The sequence below is a fragment of the Lolium perenne genome, chromosome 4, assembly GCF_019359855.2.
Source record: "Lolium perenne isolate Kyuss_39 chromosome 4, Kyuss_2.0, whole genome shotgun sequence".
Lineage (NCBI taxonomy): Eukaryota > Viridiplantae > Streptophyta > Magnoliopsida > Poales > Poaceae > Lolium > Lolium perenne.
Genome location: NC_067247.2, coordinates 320,381,365 through 320,406,170, shown reverse-complemented (window position 1 = coordinate 320,406,170; position 24,806 = coordinate 320,381,365). Strand labels below are relative to the sequence as shown.

At 49.3% G+C, this 24,806-nt stretch overlaps 2 protein-coding genes across 2 annotated transcripts; both read right to left on the bottom strand.

The window, feature by feature from the left end:
* Positions 1–917: 917 nt before the first annotated feature.
* LOC127296305 (uncharacterized) lies at positions 918–4,554 on the bottom strand. The gene is made up of 2 exons (XM_051326345.2): positions 1,930–4,554; positions 918–1,574 (listed from the first exon to the last, which is right to left on the bottom strand). Exons 1-2 carry the CDS (start codon positions 4,499–4,501, stop codon positions 1,141–1,143), a joined length of 3,006 nt encoding a protein of 1,001 aa, XP_051182305.1. The 5' UTR covers positions 4,502–4,554; the 3' UTR covers positions 918–1,140.
* A 348-nt stretch (positions 4,555–4,902) lies between these two features.
* Positions 4,903–5,676, bottom strand: LOC139830222 (uncharacterized). The gene has a single exon (XM_071818229.1). The coding sequence runs from the start codon at positions 5,674–5,676 to the stop codon at positions 4,903–4,905; it is 774 nt and encodes a 257-aa protein (XP_071674330.1).
* Positions 5,677–24,806: the final 19,130 nt, after the last annotated feature.

Sequence of the window (24,806 nt, the reverse complement as noted above, 5' to 3'; positions counted from 1 at the left end):
GACACCACCTGGGGGGAGGGGGGGGGAGGAGGGAGGGCAACGCGAGGGGTGATTTTTTTCTTAACCTTAGGGGTGGGGTTTTCCCATAGAACCTCTATCATTGCTCTTGGTCACGTCATATTAGATGACATAACTGATGTACATGACACGGTCATTTAGTTTGGAATGGTGTGATCTAGCTTTTTCTCCATTTAGAGGGTTTGATATTTTTTTCAGAGGGTCTGACATCGTTGAGTCCAGCCATATTTGATGTCAGGACCTAAATGAACAAACAAAACAAATAGGCATGGCTTAGATGTTTTTACTGATCCTGGGTTTTACATGGCTAAATCTAGTGACTCAAACTAGCCATCTAACATGGCATGACTACAAGCATCCATCAAAATTTTCTACAAGAAGTCATAAAAGTTTTAAAGTTTTGTAACAAGATATAAGTGAGTGCAGATTTGATGCACCGAGCACCAGCGCTCCTGATTTTCATAATATTTAAAAATCATACTTTTGTATTTTTAAAAATTAGAAATTTTATTCCACAAATAAATGCAGATGGTCTAAATACTCGTGTAAAATTTTGGTAGAAATTGCATTGTCTTTTTAAGATATGGAAAAATAACAAATTTGTGGCTGTGTATAAGGATGGAAATTTTAAATTTTTATCAGAAATTTATCTTTTTCGTATATCCCAAAATACAACATATTTTCATCCAAAATTTACATCCTACCTTCGGAATGTTTATATGTATGTGCATATTTAATTTCAGATTTTTTAAAATCGCAGAAATATGTTTTTCACAAACCAAAAACACCAGCGCTCATGTGCCAAAGATCCTTTTCGGATACAAGTGGTTTAGAGTCTGGGAAAGAAAGTGAAAGGACAAGAACTCTCTTTGTGTGAAAATGTTTCTTGAACACATGTGTGAATTTAGAAATCGCTTCGATTGGAGAGACCAACTAGCTGCTTTGTACAAGGAGCACACACATTACAAGGATCTAATCCACACATTATCATACCCATGCCACTAATCTAGCAGACTAGCACGGCACATGCTTGCCTCCACTCGCACACGCATACGGACACTACCACATTCCGAGGAGTACACCACAAGGTAGTACAGGGGATGCTACAAGGTTCTACTACCACTAGATGCTGAGTAGATCCTGCTGCGGCGAGGAGCCTTGTGGCCCGTCCTGATCATGTTGCTGCTGCTCCTCTTCTTCTCCTTCCACGGCAACCGGCCGCGTGCCGAGGGTGACCGATGCCGTCCCGGGCATGTCGGCCAGGATCTGCACGACCTCTCTCATCGTCGGCCGCTCGACGCTCTGCTCGGCGACGCAGAGCATGGCGACGTAGAAGACGTGCGTCAGCTCTTGAATGGGGACCGTCGAGAGGCGGGGGTCGGCGATCTTCGTCACGCCTTCTTTGGTCGACCCGGTGACCGCCCTCACCCATTGCACGATGTCTACGCCGTCGCCAAACTCGCCGACGGGCTTGCGCCCGGTGACGAGCTCCAGGAGCACGACGCCGAAGCTGTACACATCGCTCTTCTCGTCCACCTTCAGCGTGTAGGCGTACTCTGTAGAGGGGTTTTGCACCAAACAAAGAATGCAGCCGCATAAGATCACATGCCAACAATTCCCAAAGATGATCACGACAAAGCGATGAGAGACAGGCTTCGGTCCAGTTCAGGGCATGCACAGCACAGTTGGCGCGATACAGTAAGAACAACCGGAGCATCAAAAAACTAACCATGCGGTGGAATTTCTACATGAAATGGAATGAATCTACATGCAAGTAGTACGAATTAAGGTTCTATATTTGAGGTTTTGCACTTTTTTGTTTTGAAAAAAAGGGCATTGAGGTTTTGCACTTGGTACAAGTATTTGTGCAAGATGAAAACAGAGTAGGGCAGAGGTAGGAGTAATGCATACCGGGAGCGATGTAGCCGTAGGAGCCGGCGATGGCGGACATGCACTCGGAGCCGCCGGCGTTGCTGCCGTGGAGGAACTTGGCGAGGCCGAAGTCGGCGACGTGCGCCTCGAAGTCGGAGTCGAGGAGGATGTTGTTGGACTTGACGTCGCGGTGCAGGATCGGCGGCGAGCAGTCGTGGTGCAGGTAGCAGAGGCCCTTGGCCGCCTCCACGGCGATCTTGAACCGCGTCGCCCACTGCAGGTGGCCGCCCTTCTTGCCGTGGAGCACCTCGCCGAGGCTGCCGTTGGGCATGTACTCGTACACCAGCAGGTTCGTCTCCCGGTTGGCCGCGAACCCGAGCAGCCGCACGATGTGCCGGTGCCGGATGCGCCCCAGCGTCTGTATCTCCGCCGAGAAGCCGTAGTCGTCGTGCGCCGACCCCGACCGCCCGATGGCGGACAGCCGCTTCACGGCCACCACCGCGCCGCCCGGCATCGCGCCCTTGTACACGACCCCGGACCCGCCCTTGCCGATCACGTTCTCCTCCTTGAGGCAGTCCAGCACGTCGTCCACCGCGAAGTCCAGCCGCTGGAACGCCGTGATCCGCCACGCGCGCGCCTCCGCCGACCGCTTCAGAGACCGCGCCTTGAACACGGCCGCGCCGGCGAAGATGATGGACAGCGCGAGGAGGCCGAGCACGAGGAGGAGCTTCGAGGTGGAGGAGAGCGACCCGATGCCCGACGTGGCGACGCCGTGGGTGGTGCCGCACGGAGACAGGAACGCCCCGCAGAGGCCAGGGTTGCCGGCGAAGGAGGTGGAGTTGAAGTAGGCGAACTGGCCGGTGGCCGGAACCTCACCGGAGAGGTTGTTGTAGGAGAAATCGACGGCCGTCAGGCTCTGCATTCCGGTGATCGACGGCGGGATCGCCCCCTCGAGCGCGTTGCTGGATAGGTTGAGGTAGTTGAGGATTCGTAGGCTGGCGAGCGCTGTCGGGATGATGCCGGAGAGCTTGTTGCCGGACAGGTCCAGGAAGCTGAGCAGCCTGCATCCGGCGATCGCTGGAGGCACCTCCCCAGATATCAGGTTCCCTGACATGTCCATCTTCGAAAGCTGCTGCAGCTTCCCGATGGCTGGTGGGAGCTCGCCGGACAGCTTGTTGCCGGCCACCAGAAGCTTCTGCAGCCCCACGAGCCCACCGATCCCCGCCGGCACCGGGCCGGACAGTCGGTTGTTGTACAGGCTCAGCTCCCCTATCGATGGCGACACCTCGCCGGCGTCCAGCTGGAGCCCGCCGGACAGCAGATTGTCATGGAGCTCAATCTGCGTCAGGTTCTGCAACGTGAACAGCTTGGCCGGGATCGTCCCGTTGAGGTAATTGTCTCCCAGCCGTATCCTCGTCAGCGAGCGGCACCCGGCGAGCCCGTCGGGAATGCCGCCAAACAGCGAATTCCCCAGCGCGATGAACGTCTCGAGACGCTCGCCGGCGCAGAGCTGGGTTGGCAGAACGCCGGTGAGCTTGTTCGTGCTCACGTCGACGATCCTCAGCTTGGTTGCCGCCACGCCAAGCTGCGGCGGCACTCCGCCGGTGAAGTTGTTCTCCCACAGCTGCAGCACCTCGAGGTTCGGCAGCTCGCCGACGAACTCCGGGATCTCGCCGGCGAGGCGGTTCCGGAAGAGGTTCAGCAGCGTCATGTTCTTGAGCGCCGCGAAGGTCGCGGGGATTTCCCCGACGAACAGGTTGTTGGACAGGTCGAGCGACTTGAGCGCCGCCATGGCGCCAATCTCTGTCGGCAGCCGCCCGGACAGGGCGTTGATCTGAAGAAACAGAGTGTCGAGCGACGTGAGGTTCGCCAGCTCCGGAGGGACCTTCCCGGAGATGCCGCAGCTAGCCATGTCGAGCCGCACGAGCTGCCGCAGCCTGCCCAGCTCCGGCGGTATGCCGCCGGTGAAGCTGTTGAAGTAGCCGAGGTAGAGCTCCCTGAGCGTCGTCAGGTTGCCGAGCTCCGGCGGTACCTCCCCGGTGAGCTCATTGCCGGAGAGGGCCAGGTACCGGATGCGGCGCCATTGGCCGTACGACGCGGGGATGCTGCCGGAGAAGAAATTGCCGCCGAGGTGGAGGTGTATGAGGTTGGTGAGGTTGGGGAGCGCGGCCGGGAGCGGGCCGGTGAAGTTGTTGTTGTAGAGGTCAAGAACGCGGATGTTGCTGAGGCTGGAGATGAGCTCCTCCGGGAAGCTGGAGTTGAAGAGGTTGTTGGAGAGGTTGAGGGACTGGAGGTGCGTCAGGGAGGAGAGCGGCGCGGCGGGGACGGGGCCGGTGAGGTTGAGAGCGGAGAGGTCGAGGGAGATGACGCGCGAGCCGGCGGCGTCGCAGGAGAGGCGCGGCCACGAGCAGAGCGGCGTGACTGGCGTCCAGTGCGCGGAAAGGTAGCCCGAGGGATCGGCGAGCACCGCCGAGAGGTTGAGGAGGGCGGCTGCTTCCAGGGAGGCGGCGGAGGTGGAGGAATCGGAGGCTGTGGAGTGAGCAGCAATGGCGAGGAGGAGGAGGAGGACGGGGAGGAGAAAGGTGGAAGTGGCGGCCATGGAGCGTGCCATGGATGGGGACGGTGATGGAGTGGCGCTGGAGTTCAGGCCGACTGCTCGCGTGGGATATATGCGTGCGGAAATCTTCAGTTTCTATATCTTTACTGTTTTTTTCTCCTTCTCTCAAATCTTTAGTTTCTACTCGTATACATTATATCTTTTCTGTTATTTTTTTCTCCTTCTCTCTTTGTTTTTCTCTGTGCTGAGGTGGACGAGGCGCACGGACGTTGGCACCAGCATTGCCACCGCCGTTGCTACCACCGCCACGGCGACGACGGCCGCGGCGACCACCGCCAGAAGGAGCTGGCTGCCCGGTCCAGGTGCCGGCGGCTTGGGCACCGGCATGGCCAGACCACGGCCCGGCTGGCCGGCCTGGTGACCGGACGGGCGGTCCGGGCCCGATGCTGGCCGGCTCAGTGACCGGCTGCGGGGAAGCCCGACGGCGGACCCGTGGGGCGAGGCGAGGGAGTCGAAGCACCGCGGGAGAAGCCGGCGACGAAGGCGGTGTGAGCCGCCCGAGCCCGGAGATGCTTGAGGTGGCGCTCCTCGAGGCGCAGGTAGGCCACGGCCTGCTCGAAGGTGGGCATGGTGAGGAGTGTGAGGTTGGAGGCGGCGTTGCTGAGATCCTCGCCGAGACCCGCCGACAGGGTGGAGAGCATGATCTTGTCATCGATCGGAAACTCCAAGTCACGGAGCTCATCGGAGAGGCTCTTCAGCTTGAGGACGTACTCGTCGAGAGACAGGTCGTTCTGGTGGGTGCCGAAGAACTCCTGCTGGAGGAAGGTAACCCGCTGGATTTTGTTGTCGGTGAAGAGGCCGGTGATCTTAGCCCAGACCGTGTGGGCGGAGTCGCCGTCGCGGACGACAGTGCGAAAGATGTCGTTGGAGACGGTCTGGTAGAACCAGCGGATAATGGTGGCGTCGATCGCGAGCCACTCGGGGTCGTGCGGCATGGCGAGGAGGTCGATGGTGCCGTCGACGTGATCGAGGAGATCATACTCGCGGAAGAGCAGCCCGAAGTACGTCTTCCACGGGAAGAAGTTGGCAGCGGTGGTGGAGAGTTTCACCGGCACGAGTTCGGCGATGGGGATGTCGCGGATGACGGCGACGGAAGGGCCGACGAAGGGGTTGCTCCTGCCGGAGCGGGAGGAGTCGAAGCCGGAGTCGGAGGAGGAGAAGCCGGCCATGGCGGAAGCGGTGGTGGTGGTGGGAGGCGGAAGCGGCTAGGGCTAGGGTTGGGGTGGAGGGCTGCGGCGCCCGGGGTTGGGAGGGCGGCGGCTAGGGCTAGGGTTGGGGTGGAGGCCGGCGGCCCCCGGGGAGGGGCGGCGGCTAGGGCTAGGGAGGGGAGGGGCCGGCGGCGCCCAAGGGTAGGGGGGCGGCGGCTAGGTCAGGACCCGAAGGGTCTCTGATACCATGTAGAATAGATATTGGAGATTGCACAGCACCAATAGGGCCGGCTGCTCATATATATATAGGCGGACACATGTACAATTATAGGTACAACCCTGACAAAACACGGGGACCTATGAGGGCGGCGGCTAGGGCTAGGGTTGGGGTGGAGGCCGGGGGACGGCGGCTAGGTCAGGACCAATAGGGCCGGCGGCTAGGTCTGATACCATGTAGAATAGATATTGGAGATTGCACATCACCAATAGGGCCGGCTGCTCATATATATATAGACGAACACATGTACAATTACTGGTACAACCCTGACAAAACACAGGGACCTATACCTATACAATATGTTACTCAACACAAAATAAAGCATGTTCCTGGGATTTTAGGCTGGGGATTTCAGATGTCTTCTTTTGCAGCGGCATCCATCAATGGACAAGTTTAACGAAGTTCGCTGAATCTCGTGATTTTTGTTAGTTATCGGTCGATCCCCAAAACCATCAAAGTGATCGGTACAAGATTATATTTTCTGAACACTCATAACTGGCATAGTAGCATATCCTGCACGAAGTGAATAATTACTAACGCAGATCATGATAAATTTCATCTTCAATCTCATCTTCTTGATTGAACTCTCATAACATATACATACACAGTAGCATATCCTGCACTAGGTGAATACTAATTACTACGACCTCATCCCAAAGCGTTTAAGGCTTATTTAAAAAAAAGTTAAACCAAGTAAATTTTATCAAACTTTTAAAACAATCTAGCAACAGATATAATATTTTGTAGATACCATACAAAAATATATTTAATGATCTATTTAAGGATATTAATTTTATGTTTTGCATGCAAATAGTTTTTAGTAAAAGCTTAGTCAAACTTAACATAGTTTAATTTTCTAAGAATAATATAAGCCTAAGCTTTGGGATGGAGGTAGTAATACATATAAGGATAAATTATTTTCAAATTTCATCTTGTTGAGTCTTCTCTATGCAGTGCTGCCACACCTGTTTCATTCTTTTTGCAGAAGCAAAAACGAATACAAAATTCACGAAAACAAATACTCTCAAAAACATGTAAAGAGAGTGGACTTTTGTCGGAACCAAGACAACCCCTTGGACCATGCAGAAAAACGCGAACAAACCAACAAAATTGAGTAACTTCCTAAGATGAAATCAAATATGATGATACACCATGGTATCTAATAAGATTGTAAGTATCACACATTAACTAGGGAATAGGAAAATGATTGAACCTTTGATGCCTCCTCAAACGCAGGAAAGGATTATGTGACCTTCACCCACTAGTTTTGTGATGGGCTACTTTCGGCATTTTGGCTTACCTCATTGGAAATGTTGGACTGACCAGATAGAACAACTTTAAAAGGAAATTTTGTATTAGTCGGAAGCAAAGTTTCCGATTCTTTTTCGCGGGAAAGGCCGTTCAGCTTTCGTTTCGGCTAAAAAAGTTCCGCTTTCGTTTTCATATCTCCATTCTATTTATTTTTTCCCAGAAGAATCATAATCTTTCCAATCCATTTTCATTGGGCATATACGATGGTGGAGAATGCGAGTCAGTGAGTCTTCTCTTAACCCTCATGTCATCTCGAAGGCAATAAAAAGTACAATGTGTCGTCTCTTACTATTATCCCTAGAAATAATTGAGAATTAATAAAAAATTAGGAGAAAATTATGTTAATAAGGGAAGACATATAATACGATGGATAAAACAGTTTCTCTTATTTTTGTAGTGATCATCCTTTAATTAAGGGAGGACATCCATTTCTTTGTTCTTTGTTCTTTCTTCTCCAACTAAGCAAAAAAAGCAACATTAAGAGAAGGTTGATGTCACTGTATTGTACATGCCCTTATAAAGTACAAAAATCATTGCGTATTGCAAAAAAAAAATCTTGGTGACATGTTTTCAAAATTCCATCTTCATAAATCTTGTGAGACCACTCGTATGAACCTCTCGCAACCTTGATATGTGCCTTCTTCTTTGCGCTTCAGTATACAACATTTGATTCTTCTTCTAAATGACCCGAGTTTCAAAATTATTAAAATTTTCTCAAAAATATTTTCCCCAAATCTCAAACCTTTGTTGATGCTCTGTATAATTTTGTTCCTTCACACACTGGTACACTAAATTTTACGCTGTAGTTACATTTTATGGTTTTGCAAAGTTTCATTAGAGTGAGACTTAAGTTAGAGTGCTCATTCAACTCTAGAACCATCATATTTATCTAGTGGTTCTTGTTGTTTGTGAGTTGCACACGGGTTCTAACTGAGAATTTCCTATTGCACATACATTACACATGAGTTGTAATTGGGATTAAGTGACATCATTTGAGTGAAAATTATGCTAATTATGCTAATTCTCTTTTGAATGAAACATTCTCTTTCTTGATTATGTGATGACTTCAAGAAAGAGAATGTTTCACTAAACCTCGGTCTTGAAGTCATCACATAATCAAGAGAAAGAGAAACCCCAATATCCCCTATGGGTATGCTAGATTTTAAGCGTGTAGGAGCCCCATCGATTTATTCTTATGAGATAAATAATGATGTGTTTATTATTCTATTTATTATATACTACAAATGTGTGGCAGAAGATTAGAGGTATATTCTAGAAAATCCCATGAGAGTGAAAAGTATGTCATCGTCAAGTTTTGAGGTGGTCTAATTTGTAATCCCTTTGTTCCAGAAAATAAGATATTTCGGCAACATGTTTTAGCTCACCAAGACATTTTATAGGTCGAACTTAGGGTGTAGTAGTAGATTTGAACTATTTGTCCAAGTATTCATATGTAAACATATCACATGTGATTGTTCGATACACAACGTACCAAAACATATCCCACATTATAGATATTCATAATCGTACCTAAGCAGATATCATATCTAGATCCTCAGGATTATATATGAACAAATCATAACATGTTAGATTTTAATAACTATATTTAAATAAATAACATTAGTCAGATCTAGAAAGAAGTTCAGAAAATATATCTCATTTGCGATATATTCATTAACATATATACCTAAATATATAGATCATATCTAGAATATTCTCATAAGTTAATATATATACATAACATAACTATTATATCTTCATAATTACAACAATCGCAATTGATAGATCATCATAGTTTTACTATAGAAAAATATACGATGTATGTTTGTAGGAAATGTTAATTATTGACTGGGCTATAGAAAAGTATGTGATTCAAACATGTTATTACATGTTAATTAATAGTTGGACTACAGAACGGTACATACATGTGATTTAAACATGTTATCCATCACCATGCAGCTTTAGTGCTAAACTAATGCAACTTATATGTTCAAACCTGAACCTGTCAATAAAAATGTAACTAGTGGAAATTACCTCTTACCATCTGAGGTTTTGTATAGAAACTCCGTGAGGGGTAACATATTGAAGATATGAGTAAGGAGTCATAAGGAATCAATATGATCATCTGAGCAAGCTTGAGGGGAGGTTTCGATATTTATTGTTTAAGAATTATTAATGAATGATGGATAAAATTGTACCGAAATCTTTATGCATACTTACCTTTTTGTTAGCAGGAGGAATTGCACCACCATAATAGTTTTCCATGTGTATAAAAGTCATAGAGAGAGATTAACACTTTCACACATGCGCTAATGAGCACAAGATAATTTAGCTATCGAGATGCAAATTTCTTTGGTTGGTGTATACTAACAACTTGAAGTCGAGTTGTATACACATATTGTTCAGAAAAATAATTAATATGGTTAGGAAATTTTCTATCACGTCATGTTATTTTACATAATCACATGTTAAATCATTAGTATTTTGCCGTCGAGCATATCCCCTCACGGTGTGCTTGTTATAGATAATAATCGAATCGACATAAGTTCATACCCATAGTTCAAGCCATTCAAGGTGGTAGAAGCGTCGATAGAAAAATATACCTCCACAAACTATTGGGTTTCAACAAAATTTAGAAAGTATTAGCCATCTCTAACGGGCCACCGCATACAGATCGATTGTGTCCATCTATGTCCACATGGCCTAATCAGGATGCCCAACGTCAAACCGCAAATGGGCAATGCAGTTGATTTTATCCGTTTGGCAACCATTTCCACACCAAATTATGGTTGGATTTGAGGTTGCCGCTCACAACACACGCGCCTGCGTGCCTCCTCCCTAGGGAGTCAAGGAGACACGGGCCCACATGGTCCGCGTCGCATGTGTGGTCTTCTTAAATGCGACCTACCGTTCTCTGAGGCCCCATATGTTCCCCAAACCCAAGTCCACACTTCACCGGAAGCTTCCACTTCCAATCCCTAGATAGACCATGAAATCACTGACATGGCAAAGGGTTGCAAGCAGTTTAGGTTAGGCCGCAATGACCAGGAGGCCTCTAGTTCGGGTGGCAATGGTGACCACAGTTTTTCTCGCGCGCCCGCGCTTAGGGACATGTGGTGACCTCACGTGCCGCGCTTGGAGTAGCTAGTCTATGTGGAGGTGGAAACGGCGCACTAGTTTGCCGAGGTCAACGTGCCGCTCCCATTACCAAATGTCCACCTCCCTCACTGGTGGCATTTGAACCCGGCGAGGGTGCCCGTCCCTGCCATCGCCAGACGCGGCCCTGCGTGAAGCCGAAAGATCCTGCGCACCAGGCCTTCCTGCCCTCGGATCTACGGTGGGACCTGGCTACCGCCGTACAACATGGATTTCCTGTTGTGGGGGCGCTTGTTCAAGGCTGAGCCCAACACAACATCGAGGTGAGCCTGGGCAGCCTCAACGACGATGTCGACTACGAGGAGAAAGAAGCTTATGCGCTGGCTGCGCCGCCGCCCAAGATGACTCTTTAGATGTCGCCACAGATGGCGTTGGTGAAGGAGGAGGACTGTCGTTGCCTAATCGACGGTACCCCGGAGGAGGGATCCTCACGAGGGGGAGAAGAAGTAGGGGCCATAGGGCGGAGTGCACACGGGACGGTGGTACGCGATTTACCCAGCTTCGGAACACCTGCATGATGACAGGGCCTACTGCTGCTTGTCTGGAATTATCTGGGCGCTTTCGCGATGTTACAATGAGTTGAGGTTCTGCCTCTAGGGCTCCCGGGATCCGGCTTATAAAGGCGCACGGATCTAGGGTTTACATGGAGAGTCCTACCCGGATACAGGTTTCCTAACTACGGTACAATGTCTTGCCGTGTACGCCAAGGATCCGCCCTTCCATCTATGTCGTACCGGATCCGGGTCCCTTAATGGGCCTCTGTGGATCCGGGTTCCTCCTCAATGTCGGTTGGATCCGGCTCCTTGCTCCTGGGCCGGACATCTTCCGTCAGGATCAACAGCAACTGGGCCGCCCGATGGGCCACATGCCTCATCACCATCTGTGGGCCACCCGGGCTTGCCGGATCTAAGCACTGTCGATGGTACACCCATGAAGTATACCCACAACAGTAGCCCCCAGAGTTCTCCGAGTTTCACCTGCTGTTTCCGCGTCGCTAATCCATCATGATCTCCGACAACATTGGTAACGCGGAGAAACTTGAAGAACTCCAACTTCACATTTTCTTCTTTTTCCAACTTATAGCCGGAAAATGCTCCCATCCTGCGGGACTTCATCCATCGACGATCCAAAATACGTTTCCGGGTTACTCCCCTGCTTACGAATGAGAGCCAACTTATCTTCACACAATTACCCGGAATCTTAAAAGACTCAAATGGTTCCGCCAATTCTGGCGCCATTTTCGCGCGATTTGTGCGGTAACTTATCTCTAGCCATTTTTACCGCTTAGGGTTTAGGACACGTGACACGCATCCAACGGTGCGACGCTTGCGTTCCGACCACTGGATGCGGAGCACGAATCTCGTCCCGCCGGCCTATAAATATCCGCCGTCGACGCCTTAACCCTCATTCACCCCCCTCTTCACCTCTCTGCCGAGCGCCGCCGCGAGCTCCCTCTCCGCCGTGCCGGAACTTCGCCGGAGCTGCTTCGCTGCCGCGTCGAGTTCATCCTGTTCTTAACATCAGCGAGCCACCGCACGGAAACCTCGTCGCCGGCGACTCCGACCACCGCAGAAGCCATTACGGTGAGCTTTCGAACTTCGCTCTTGCGCCGTAGTTGGTAGGGATGAACTTGGGGAAGACGATGCTGGATCCGACTAAAGAACGTTTTCCGCCATTCGTCTTTTCTTCAAATGTCTTCAACGACTCCGCCTCCAGCCTCTGAACCGATCCTAGCCACCCCAATCTCCTCCGCCCCTCCTCCTTTCGCTCCAGTTAAGCTGGGTCCTTCAAAGGATTCCGGCAAAGAGACTGAAGGGACTTCTGCTAACCCGGAGAAGGCCTCCGGGGAGGATCAGGCGGAGCACAAGGCGGAAGAGACCGCCGCCAAAAAATCAAAGGCTCGTCAACGAGATGCTGAAGCCAAGGGAAAATGGTGGCCATGCACCACCACTAAGACGGAGCTGATAAATCTCGAGGCGGAGGGCTTCCTGCAACCCGGAAGCTGGAGGTCAGTTCCTAATGCCTTAGCCCCAGCTCCAGAAGACAACGAGATGGTGCTGACGAAAGCGCTGGTGGAGCGGGGTTTTTCATTTCCGCCTTCGGACTTCTTCCTGGAGATCCTGAAGGTTTATGGGCTCCAGCCCCATAACATCTCTCCAAACAGCGTGCTTGCGATCAGCAATCACGTCACCCTCTGCGAGGGCCATCTCCGGGTAACTCCCGAGCTCTCCCTATTTCAATACTACTTCACGGTCAAGAAGGAAAGGATCCGGAACTCCACCGAGCTAGCAACATGCGGATCCATCACCTTCATGATCCGCCCGGGCCGCGTCTACCCCCACACCGACCGCCACGAATCCGCGCGGTACTGGTCCGGAGGCTTCTTCTATTTGAAGGACGTTTCCGACCCGGCGAGCACAAGGAAACTGCCGCCGTTTAAGAACTGGCCCGCCATCGAGCTTCCGACATGGACGCACTTCCCCCACCTCTCCGAGTCGCCCCAGCTCACACGCGTCGTCAGGCGGATCTGCAAGCTGATGGAGGAGGGGCTATCAGGGAAGGACCTGACCCTTTCCTGGTTCACCAAGCGGATCCAGCCGCTCCAACATAGGGATCGGCTGATGTTTCAGTACTCAGGGCGCGACGACCCAATGCGCGCCACAAAAGACAACCTTTCCGCCGACGCCATCGACAAGAGGATCCGGCTCCTCATCAAGGTTCCGCGTGAACTTCACGTTCACGTGTGCAACAAAGACATTCACATGAATGGTTCCGGAACCGCGGTACGTCGTCTCGACTTTTTAGTCCATTGTTTTTCCTCGCATTCAAACTTTTTTGTCTAAGTGTTTAACACTGTACACTAGCTCGAGGCGCTCGAAGAAAGTGAACTCGGAACTCTGCTCCGGGTCCCTTCCACCGGCAATACGGATCCGGAAGCTGCATCAGAGGCGGAAGCCCGCGAGGCCCCGCGCCCTCCTAAGAGGAAGAGGCCTGCTCCTTCCAGCCCCGCCGCTAAGTGCGCCCGCGAAGTGCTTAGGACTGCGGCTACCCGTAAAGCGGAGGCGGAAAAGAAGCGCCTCAAGCTGATTAACACCAGCAACAAGGGGCAGCCCGCCATCCAGAACTTCTTCAAGCCTTCCGGGTAAGTGTTTGTTTCCGAGATCCAAGTTCTAGCTTCACAAGTAAACCTTTACTTAATTGTCATGCTTTTTTCTTTTACTGAAGTTCCGGAAGCCAGCCCCCCAAAGCTCCAAAGGTCTTGAAGAAGAAGGTCAAGCCGTCTCCGGCTTCAGTTCCTGTTACTCCTGAGGTGGAGATCCCACCCAAAGCTTCGTCTGCCTCCAAGACGGATCCCAAAGATGTCATCAACCTTGATGACCTTCCGGAAGATCCCGCGGACCACGGCGATTCCGCCAAGGGTGCCTCCTCGTCTGCTCCTCCACAAGATCAAACAGATGCCACTTTCGCGGAGCCCACAGAGGAAGAATACGAAGAGAAAGTGAAGCTCGTTCAAGCCTCCAATACGATCCGGGTGGACCCCCGACCGACTCAGTCTCTTCAAAAGCTTACCCTCGCAGAGCGCCACGCGGAAGTTTCCGCCATGCTGAACAAGGTCTGGGGGAAGTCGGATGAGGAGATGCAAGAGCTCACCGACCTGGAGGATGGTCTGAGAGTGTTCTTCGCCAAGCACAAGGAAGTGCGGCAGGTGATACTAGCCCCCAAGCATTGGGTCAGACATTTCCATGTAACATGTGTTAGCCGATGCTTTCTCAAGATGTACCTTAGGCGGAAATTTAAAATTTTATGCCCTCAAGACTTTGAATTCCTCGCTAGCCCCCGAGATTTTAAATATCCGGCTAACTCCTCTCTGCTTCTCAGACGACGCGGAAATTGCACGAAGATCTCCGCATTCATGTGCTGGAACAGATCACGGAGATCAAAGGGCTGCGTCAGAATGCGGAAAACAGCAAGAAGGCTATCCAGCTTCTTGAGACCCGCCTCCATGGTACGAGATCCGAGTTTTGATTTCGTATACTGATATAACTGTTCATGATGTATGACATGTGAACCTTTTCCGCCTACAGAAGAAACTGCCAAGCATTCCTCGTTTGATGAGCTGTCCGCCAAGGTCAAGGTGCTTGAGGCGGAGAACGAATCCCTCAAAACCTTCATCCAAGAATCCTCCAACAAGGAGACTGAGGCGAGGAAGGAGCTCTCCGAGAAACATGCCCGCGACCTAGCAGATCTGAATGAAAAACTGAAGAAGAGCCAGGGTCGCGTGACTTCCTTGGTGGGCAAAAACAAAGTTCTAGAAGCGGAGGCGGAGACCATCGACAAGCTTATCTTCCGTAAGAGTTTTTCCGTGTTGTTGCTCCGATTACTTCATATGCTATTCTCTTCGTAACGGAACTGGACCTCCTTCTTCCACAGCGAGCCTTGGCTTCGAGTGGTCAAAAGAGTCAAACCTGAAGAGGACGGAGGCATACGATGAAGCGCGGATTTCCATCGACGCGTTATTTGAAGCCTGTCGCGGAATCGCCAAGACTCTGTCTCTGAAGAAGGCCAAAACTTCAATCATCGATACGATGACCAAGCTTATGGAACAAGTGCCGGATTTCATCAAGGACTGGCAAAAATCTTCCGCGCGTGGAGTCGCCTCCCTGGTCTTGGCCACCTGCAAGGCTCACTTCCCCTCGCTCAACTTTGCGAATGTTGCACGCGGAGCTCCAGAGGGTTCCGACATGGGCGCCATCCTTGCGGAAACCCAAGGCTATGAGCAGTTGTTTGTCAGGCGAGTGAATCACTCGTTCTGGTATAACAAGTACGACCTGCCCAAGGGTTTTTCCGATGCAGAGGAGGAAGAAGGCGCGCCGGAGTATTATGGGGAAGGCTCCGGGTCAAGCGTCGAGCATTCCGGAGAAGACTCTGGTGATGACTCCGAAGCCGGATCCGGCGACAGCGACGGCGACGGCTCCGCCTACCAGGAATCTGAAGAAGAGGACTCCGAGTAGAGTTCCTGTTTAAACAATGAAACAAGTTGCATCATTTTGGCCCCAGAGTGGGTTTGTAATAAGACTTTAAATTCTTAAGTAGCTAGGGACGAAACAACTATGCATGGGGCGGAAACACTTATCCTGCTATCCGTTAACATTATGCGCATGTTTCGTTTTATATCGGAAAGCAAGTGCTGACTTCGTTGTTTTCCGGCTTGCCCGTTTGACCTTCCGCGAGCCGGAAGACCTTAGCCGGAAACACTCGCCAGCAGCGACGAAGCCCAATGGCAATCCGTCAATAACCGCGGAAACAAGCCCCCAAGCATAGGTGCCGGAAATCGCTACTAGGAATCCACGAGGTCGCAACAGATAACAATTTAATCAGAAAACTTAAGCTTACATCCTAAAGGACGATTTTTGAAAATCACAACTTTTATACACGCCTAGGCGGAAAAATCCAGCTCTACGGTTTTAGTCGGAAAAACATACATGATCTAAAAATGAACAAGTAAAGGAGGTAAAAGACTCAAAGAGTGAACCACAAGCTTTATTTCATTGATCATGTATAACTATTACAGAGTTTGTAACTCGGAAAAAATATGCTAAGTGTAGAAAGGACGTAGCTGTGCGATGTTCCAAGGGCGATCTGTCTCGTCGTAGATGTCATCCGGATCCTCACGCTTGCGTTTCCGGTGCCAATTAGCAGGTCTGTCCTTCAGCTCTCGGAAATCAACAAGGTAGTATGACCCGTTATGAAGCACTTTGCTAATGACGAAGGGTCCTTCCCATGGAGACTGCAGCTTATGGACTTTCACCTGCCGAAGGCGGAGGACCAGGTCTCCTGCAATGAAGGAGCGATTCCGAACTCGACGACTGTGATAACGTCGGAGCTTCTGCTGGTAGATGGCGGAGCGCTGGTCAGCTAAGTTCCGAGCTTCCTCGATCAGGTCCACAGATAGCTGTCTGGTCTCATCAGCTGTTTCTTCATTGTAGGCGAAAACTCGCGGTGAATCGTGGATGATGTCGGAGGGAAGCACGGCTTCGGATCCGTATACCAGGAAAAATGGGGTAAACCCTGTTGATCTGTTAGGGGTAGTTCGTAGACTCCACAAAACAGCTTCCAACTCGTCAGCCCAAGCCCCAGCTGCTCGTCGCAGCTGTTCTTCAAGGCGCGGCTTAATTCCTGATAATATTAGGCCGTTAGCCCTTTCAACCTGACCATTTGATTGTGGATGAGCCACAGATGCAAGGTCCAGTCGAATCCCTACTGTCTCACAGTAATCCTTCAATTCTCCATGTGCGAAGTTTGTGCCATTGTCTGTGATTATGCTGTGTGGGATGCCGAATCTCATTACGAGGCTGCAGACAAATTTTAGTGCCGTAGCACCGTCGGCTTTCCTCACTGGCTTTGCCTCGATCCACTTGCTGAACTTGTCAACAGCGACCAGAAGGTATTCAAAACCGCCAGGAGATGATCTTTTTAACTTACCAACCATATCGAGCCCCCAGACCGCAAACGGCCAGGTGATAGGTATGGTCTTCAGCTCTTGGGCTGGAGCGTTTGGTTGAGTAGCGTAGTACTGACAACCTCGGCAGGTCTTGACTATCTTGTCGGCATCTTCTTTAGCTGTGAGCCAATAAAAACCTAGCCGAAAAGTTTTTGCAACTAGTGACCTGGGGGCGGCATGATGCCCGCATCCCCTGCATGGATCTCTCTGAGGATTTCAATGCCATCTTGACTGGAGACGCATTTGAGAAATACCCCTGTTGCACTTCGTTTGTAGAGCTGTCCATCAACGATTGTGTAGGATTTTGCTCGTCTGATGATCTGTCGCGCGAGGACCTCGTCCTCTGGCAACTTCTGATCGATGAGGTAGTCCAGGAAAGGCTGTGTCCAAGCCGGAATGATAGCCATCACTTCCCTAGCCGGAGATACTGCCACCTCTGGGTTTTCCGGGTTAGCGCCCTTCACCGAGGGTATCCGGAGATGCTCCAGGAAAATTCCAGGCGGAATTGGCTTCCTGCCGGATCCGAGCTTGGATAGCATATCTGCCGCTGTGTTGTCATCTCGCCTGACGTACTTGACTTCGTATCCGAGGAAATGTTTGGCGATCTCGTCAACTTCGTCTCTATAGGCCGCCATGACAGAGTTTCTGGCGTTCCAGGTTCCGGCTACTTGCTGTGCCACCAGGTCTGAGTCTCCGCAACATATAATGTGCTTGATCCCTATCTCCTTGGCGATGCGCAATCCGTGTAGTAGAGCCTCGTATTCCGCCATATTGTTTGTAGCTTCGAAGTGTATCTGCAGAACGTATTGCAGTTCTTCTCCGGTAGGGGACTTCAGGGTGACTCCGGCTCCTGAGCCTTGATGCTGCTTGGATCCATCGAAGTGCATGACCCATGTCTCAGGTTCCGGCTCCAGGTTCATATCCGGAGCTTCTGTCCAATCTGCGACGAAATCCGCCAAGACCTGGGATTTGACCGCGGTCCTGGCTTTGTAGTTGATGTCAAAGGCGGATAATTCAATGCCCCATTTTGCTGTGCGTCCTGTTGCGTCAGCGTTGTTGAGAATCGTTGACAGCGGAGCCTTGCTCACGACTGTTACTGGATGCTCCTGGAAGTAGTGTCTCAGCTTCCTGCTGCCTAGGAATACTCCGTAGGCTAACTTCTGAAAGTGAGGGTAGCGCTGTTTGGATTTCGTAAGGACTTCGCTAATATAGTAGACTGGCCTTTGGACTCCATACTCATGACCTTCTTCCTGTCGCTCCACCACGATGATGAGACTGATAACTCTGTTGGTGGCTGCCAGGTAAAGGAGCATAGGCTCTGACTCTCCTCGAGCTGCTAGGATGGGTGGGGAGGTGAGTATTTCCTTCAACCCTTGAAGTGCTGCATCTGCTGCCTCGTCCCAGACAAATTTGTCTGTTTTCTTCAGTAGCTTGTACAATGGTAGTGCCTTCTCGCCAAGACGGCTAACAAACCTGCTGATTGCTGCGACACAACCAGTAAGCCGTTGCACATCTTTGAGACAAGTTGGCCTTTTTATGCACAAAATTGCCTTGATTTTTTCCGGGTTCACTTCAATGCCCCTGTTAGAGACAATGAAGCCAAGGAGTTTTCCAGCTGGTACGCCAAAGACGCACTTCAACGGATTCAACATCATCTTGTACCGACGGAGATTCTCAAAGGTTTATGTGAGATCGCTGATCAAGTCGGATCCTTTCCGGGTCATGACCGCGATGTCGTCGACGTAAGCGTGTACGTTCCGGCCTATTTGGTCCTTCAAGCACCGCTGCATCGTACGTTGGTAGGTGGCACCTGCGTTTTTCAAGCCAAAAGGCATAGTAACATAGCAGTAAGTGCCAAACGGGGTGATGAATGAGGTCGCCTTTTGGTCAGACTCCTTCATCCGGATCTGATGATACCCGGAATACGCATCAAGAAAACACAGAAGTTCCGCCCCCGCCGTCAAATCAATGACTTGGTCAATGCGCGGCAGGGGAAACGGATCTTTCGGGCAATGTTTGTTCAAGCCAGAGTAATCGATGCACATTCTTAGTATTTCAGTGTTCTTTTTGGGTACAAGGACGGGATTTGCGATCCAATCAGTGTGGATAACTTCTATTACAAAACCTGCCTCTAGTAACTTTGCTAACTCCATTCCTATGGCGCGACGCTTCTTATCTCCAAAGCGTCGCATAGCTTGCTTCACCGGTTTAGCCCCCGGGTTTATGTTGAGGTAGTGCTCGGCTAGTTCCCTTGGTACTCCGGACATGTCAGAAGGTTGCCATGCGAAGATATCCATGTTAGCGCGGAGGAACTCGACGAGCGCGTCTTCCTATTTGGGGTCCATGTTGGCTCCGACTGAGACCTGCTTGGAATCGTCGTCTTCCTTGAAGTTGACTTTCTTGGTCTCTATCGCGGCCTTGAAGGAATTTTTGTGCTCGGAGATCTGCTTCTTGGTGGTCTGCATTTCAGTCGGATCCACCGCGGCTCTGTAGCCTTTCAGCTCTTCTCTAGATATCACAGACTCTGCGAAGGCGGCTTCGCCCAACTCGCACTCATGAGCCTTTTTGTAGTCTCCGGATACGGTAATCATACCCTTAGGACCCGGAATCTTGAGCTTGTTGTAGATGTAGCACGCTCTTGCGTGGAACTTGTGGTAGGTGGGCCTGCCGAAGATGACGTGGTAGGAGCTCTTGAAGGGCAACACTTCAAATGTGATCTTCTCCTCGCGGAAATTGTGAACATCGCCAAAAGCCACGGGAAGTGTGATGCTGCCTAGAGAATTCGCCTTCTTACCCGGAACCACGCCATGAAACTCAGTGTTGCTGTGTTTGAGCTGTTCCTTGGTGAGGTTCATCCGCTCTAGAGTCTCCAGGTACATGATGTTCAAGCTGGCTCCACCATCCATGAGGCACTTGGAGAAGTCATACCCGCCTATGCGGGGACTTACAACCAAGGCGTAGCATTCTTTTGGCACAATGGCAGGGTGATCCTCCCTATCAAATGTGCACGGGACTTCCGACCACCTAACATACTGCGGCACAGCCGGAACTGTGGCGTTCAGGATCTGGGTAGCTGACTTGGTAGCGCGGACTGTTGGGGTTCCGAGGAAAGTGTGGTAAGCCCCCACGCTCTTTTTCTCGAATGGGTTGGATTTACCAGCGGACCCTGCCTTGGGGTCCGGCGAGTTATCGTCCTCATCCATCGCCTCGGAACTGTCTTCCTCTTTGTCCTTGTTCTTGCCCTTGCCTCCCTTGCCGCGTGGGTGGTGCTTCCGGGCTCGCTTGTATCCTGCCTCCGGGTCGTTCTTTAGATCATTGACCCACTTGCAGTTGCGGTTGGTGTGAGTGGACTTCCCTGTAACCGGATCCAAGTGGGCCAGGCAGGGCATGTCTCTGTATTCCTCATAGGTTTGCGGGGCGCGGGATCCGCCAGCTGTGACCTCAGTGCCATGCTGCTGACCCCTGCCGGCTCCGCCTCCACGGCCGCGTCCTCTTCCGCCTCATGAACCTCCGCGTTGAAACGCCATGGCGACCATCTCGGATCCGCCACTCTTCTGGTCATCAGGGTTCTTGCGTTTATGGCTGCTGCTGTTGCCGTTATCACGGTTCTTCTTTTGTTGATGTAGGGGGATTGCTGTAGCTGCAAGATCACCGCCTGCGTCATCATCGGAGGCAGTATGATCACTAGCAATGGAGATCATTTCATCCAAAGTCAGTTTATTTGAGTTAGCCAAACGAGCGTATGCCTCAGCAATCCTCCCCTCTGCAGCCCACCAATGAAGGCGTACATGGCAGTGGTGTGGTCGACATTTTCGCACTCGTTCCTGCATGCCAACCATCGCGTGAGGAAGTGTCTTGAGGATTCTCCCTTCTTCTGGATACAGGCTTGCAAGTCGCTTGCCGTGGCAGGTCTTTTGTAGGTGCCTCTGAAGTGTTTCTCGAAAGCGGTCTTCAGGTCAAACCAGCAAAAGATGGAATTCTTTTCGAGGTCACTGAGCCAGATTCGGGCTGGACCTATGATACGTCTCCGACGTATCGATAATTTCTTATGTTCCATGCCACATTATTGATGTTATCTACATGTTTTATGCACACTTTATGTCATATTCGTGCATTTTCTGGAACTAACCTATTAACAAGACGCCGAAGTGCCAGTTCCTGTTTTCTGCTGTTTTTGGTTTCAGAAATCCTAGTAACGAAATATTCTCGGAATTGGACGAAATCAACGCCCAGGTTCCTATTTTGCCCGGAAGCATCCAGAACACCCGAGAGCCACCAGGGAGGGGGCACAGGCCCACCAAACCCTAGGCCGGCGCGGCCAGGGGGGCCCGCGCCACCCTATGGTGTGGGGGCCCCAGCCGCCTCCTTGCGCTGCCTCTCCGCCTATATATTCGTCCCTGACCTAAAAACATCGACCAGTTCGACGGAAACAGAGAAAACCATCCAGAGCCGCCGCCATCGCGAAAGTCCAATTCGGGGGACAGAAGTCGCTGTTCCGGCACCCTGCCGGGACGGGGAATTGCCCCCGGAGCCATCTCCACCGCCGTCTTCACCGCCATCTTCACCGCCATCGCTGCCTCCATGATGAGGAGGGAGTAATCCACCCCCGAGGCTGAGGGCTCCGCTGTAGCTATGTGGTTCATCTCTCTCCCATGTACCTCAATACAATAATCTCATGAGCTGCTTTACATGATTGAGATTCATATGAGTTTTGTATCACTATTCATCTATGTGCTACTCTAGTGATGTTATTAAAGTAGTTTTATTCCTCCTACACGGTGTAATGGTGACAGTGTGTGCATCCGTGTTAGTACTTGGCGTAGGCTATGATTATGATCTCTTGTAGATTATGAAGTTAACTATTGCTATGATGGTATTGATGTGATCTATTCCTCCTACATATGCATGAAGGTGACAGTGTGCATGCTATGTTAGTACTTGGTTTAGTCGAATTGATCTATCTTACACTCTAAGGTTACTTAAATATGAACATTGAATTGTGGAGCTTGTTAACTCCGGCATTGAGGGTTCGTGTAATCCTACGCAATGTGTTCATCATCCAACAAGAGTGTAGAGTATGCATTTATCTATTCTGTTATGTGATCAATGTTGAGAGTGTCCACTAGTGAAAGTGTAATCCCTAGGCCTTGTTCCTAAATACTGCTATCGCCGCTTGTTTACTGTTTTCTTTGCGTTACTCTGCTGCAATACTACCACCATCAACTACACGCCAGCAAGCTATTTTCTGGCACCGTTGCTACTGCTCATACTTATTTATACCACCTGTATTTCACTATCTCTTCGCCGAACTAGTGCACCTATTAGGTGTGTTGGGGACACAAGAGACTTCTTGCTTTGTGGTTGCAGGGTTGCATAAGAGGGATATCTTTGACCTCTTCCTCCCTGAGTTCGATAAACCTTGGGTGATCCACTTAAGGGAAAACTTGCTGCTGTTCTACAAACCTCTGCTCTTGGAGGCCCAACACTGTCTACAGGAAAAGGAGGGGGCGTAGACATCAAGCTATTTTCTGGCGCCGTTGCCGGGGAGGAAAGGTAAAAGGTACTCACACTCCGGACCTCGGCTACTAAGCTATTTTCCGCCGTTGTAAGTACTCGAAGCTATTTTCTTTAGATTCTGCAATTGCATCTTTTTGTTTCTTGTTTACACTAGTTAGGCATAATGGAAAACAACAAAAAAATTGGTGAGCTTTTTAATCTTTTTCCTGATTTAGAATTGTTTGATGCGGAAATTAAAAAACCTATGGAACCTTATTTGCATGCTAGTAGCGATGTTATTAGTATGAATGCAATTACTGCTAATACTATGGAAAAGTCTAAGCTTGGGGAAGCTAGTTTATATAAAAATAATCTTTTTTGCTCCTCAGCTTTGGAAGAAATATTTTGCTCTGATAATGCTTTATCTCCCATATGCGATAACTCTAATGATGCTTCTGATATTTTAAATCCACCTGCTGAAAGTATTCCGTATAAAATACCTATGAAAATTATCGAACGTGTTATGGACAACCACTATAAAGGGGATGGAACTGTCCATCCTAGAGATCATTTACTGTTTTTGCACGAATTATGCGGGTTATTCAAGTGTGCAGGTATCTCTATGGATGAAGTGAGGAAGAAGCTATTCTCTGTTTCGCTATCTGGTAAAGCGGCGCATTGGTATAAATTGTTGGAGAATAGACATTTTCTTGGTTGGGAGAAATTGCATCTCTCTTTTATTCTAAATTTTATCCTCCTCATGAAGTGCATATTGATAGGAATTATATTTATAACTTTTATCCTCGTGATGGAGAGAGTATTTCTCAAGCGTGGGGGAGAATGAAGTCACTAATGCTCAAATGTCCCATTCATGAGCTCCCCCGTAATGTTATTGTTAACAATTTTTATGCGAGGCTTTCAGGACAACACAAGGACTATCTGGACGCGTGTTCGGAGGGATCTTTCACAAGCAAGGAGGTTGAAGCTAGGTGGGATCTTCTTGATCGGATTAAGGAGAACGCTGAAGGATGGGAGAACAATGAAGGTAAAGAGTCAGGTATAAATTATGATTATGAATGCATTGAAGCTTTTATGGATACCAATAAATTTCGAAATATGAGTGCTACTTATGGTCTTGACTCTCAAGTTGCTGTAAATCTTTATAAAGCCTTTGCTTCTCATTTTGAATTGCCTAAAAAGAATTTTGATAAGTATCATGAACCTTTTAAAGAGGCTCGCATGAAGAATGAAATTGTTGTTAATTATTGCAATAAGCATGCTCAAACTCCTAAGAATGCTATTTCCTATAAGCATGTTAATTTTTGTGGAATGCATAGACCTTGTGGAATTAATCAAGCCAAAGATGAATATTGCATCCATCATATTAATGAAAAAACTAGAAAGTGGCTTAGGGCTCTAGATGATCTTGGTAAAAAAGTTTGTGCCCTCTATCCTTTTATTTGTGAAGTTTGCCATGAAGTGGGTCATTTTAATTTTCAATGCTCCTCCAATGATAATTTGAACCCAATGAGTGCTGCAAATTTGTATTGTGATGGTGAAATTACTCCTAATCAGCATGATGAACTTACTTTATTTTTGGGGTGTGAAGAACTGTCGAGAAAAATCTCTTTGTTACATATGAGTGATCTTGATATTGATGATGTCCTGCATGGGTGTTTTTCTTATTGCATTGATAATAGCCATACAAATACTTACATACAAAATATTTTAGAAGATGACACCTTGCCAAAATATGATAGGACCGCTGTGTGTTTTCAACTAATTAATGAAAAGGAGGGATCCTCCCAAGTTTCTTCTATTGTTTCTGAAAGTAAATCAGGTTATGCGGACAAGCTACCCTTCAAGCCTCTTCCTCCTAAAGAAGGGAACGAGGAGAAGGAAGAGAAGAAGAAGAGGAAGGGAACGAAGAAGAAGAAGAAGAAGGAGAATAAAAAGAAAGAGGTAACGGCGTATCCCCGCGTGAATGAGATAACGCTAGGTAACCGTAAGTATGTTGCTCCTAATGATTATTGTGATAATGAATCTGAATACGATGATCTTCCTATGCCCTCTACATACATTAGCAATCATGATTTGAATGAGCACACTACTTTTGATATTGCAAATCTCTGGGAAACTAATTCTGAAAATGATGATGACAATAATTGCCATAGTGTCAGTGCTGTCCATGCTTCCTCCCATAATGATATAGAAAGCTCTAAGCTTGGGGAAGAGGTGTTTGAAAATCCTTTTGCTACTGGTCATTATGTTCTTGATACATCTCCTTCTAATAACAATGATGGTATGGACACAGATAAACCGACTGTGAAAGATAACTATTATATTTCTTATGATGACACTGTGCCTCCGATCTTTGATGATTATTATAAAGAATGCTATGATATAGGT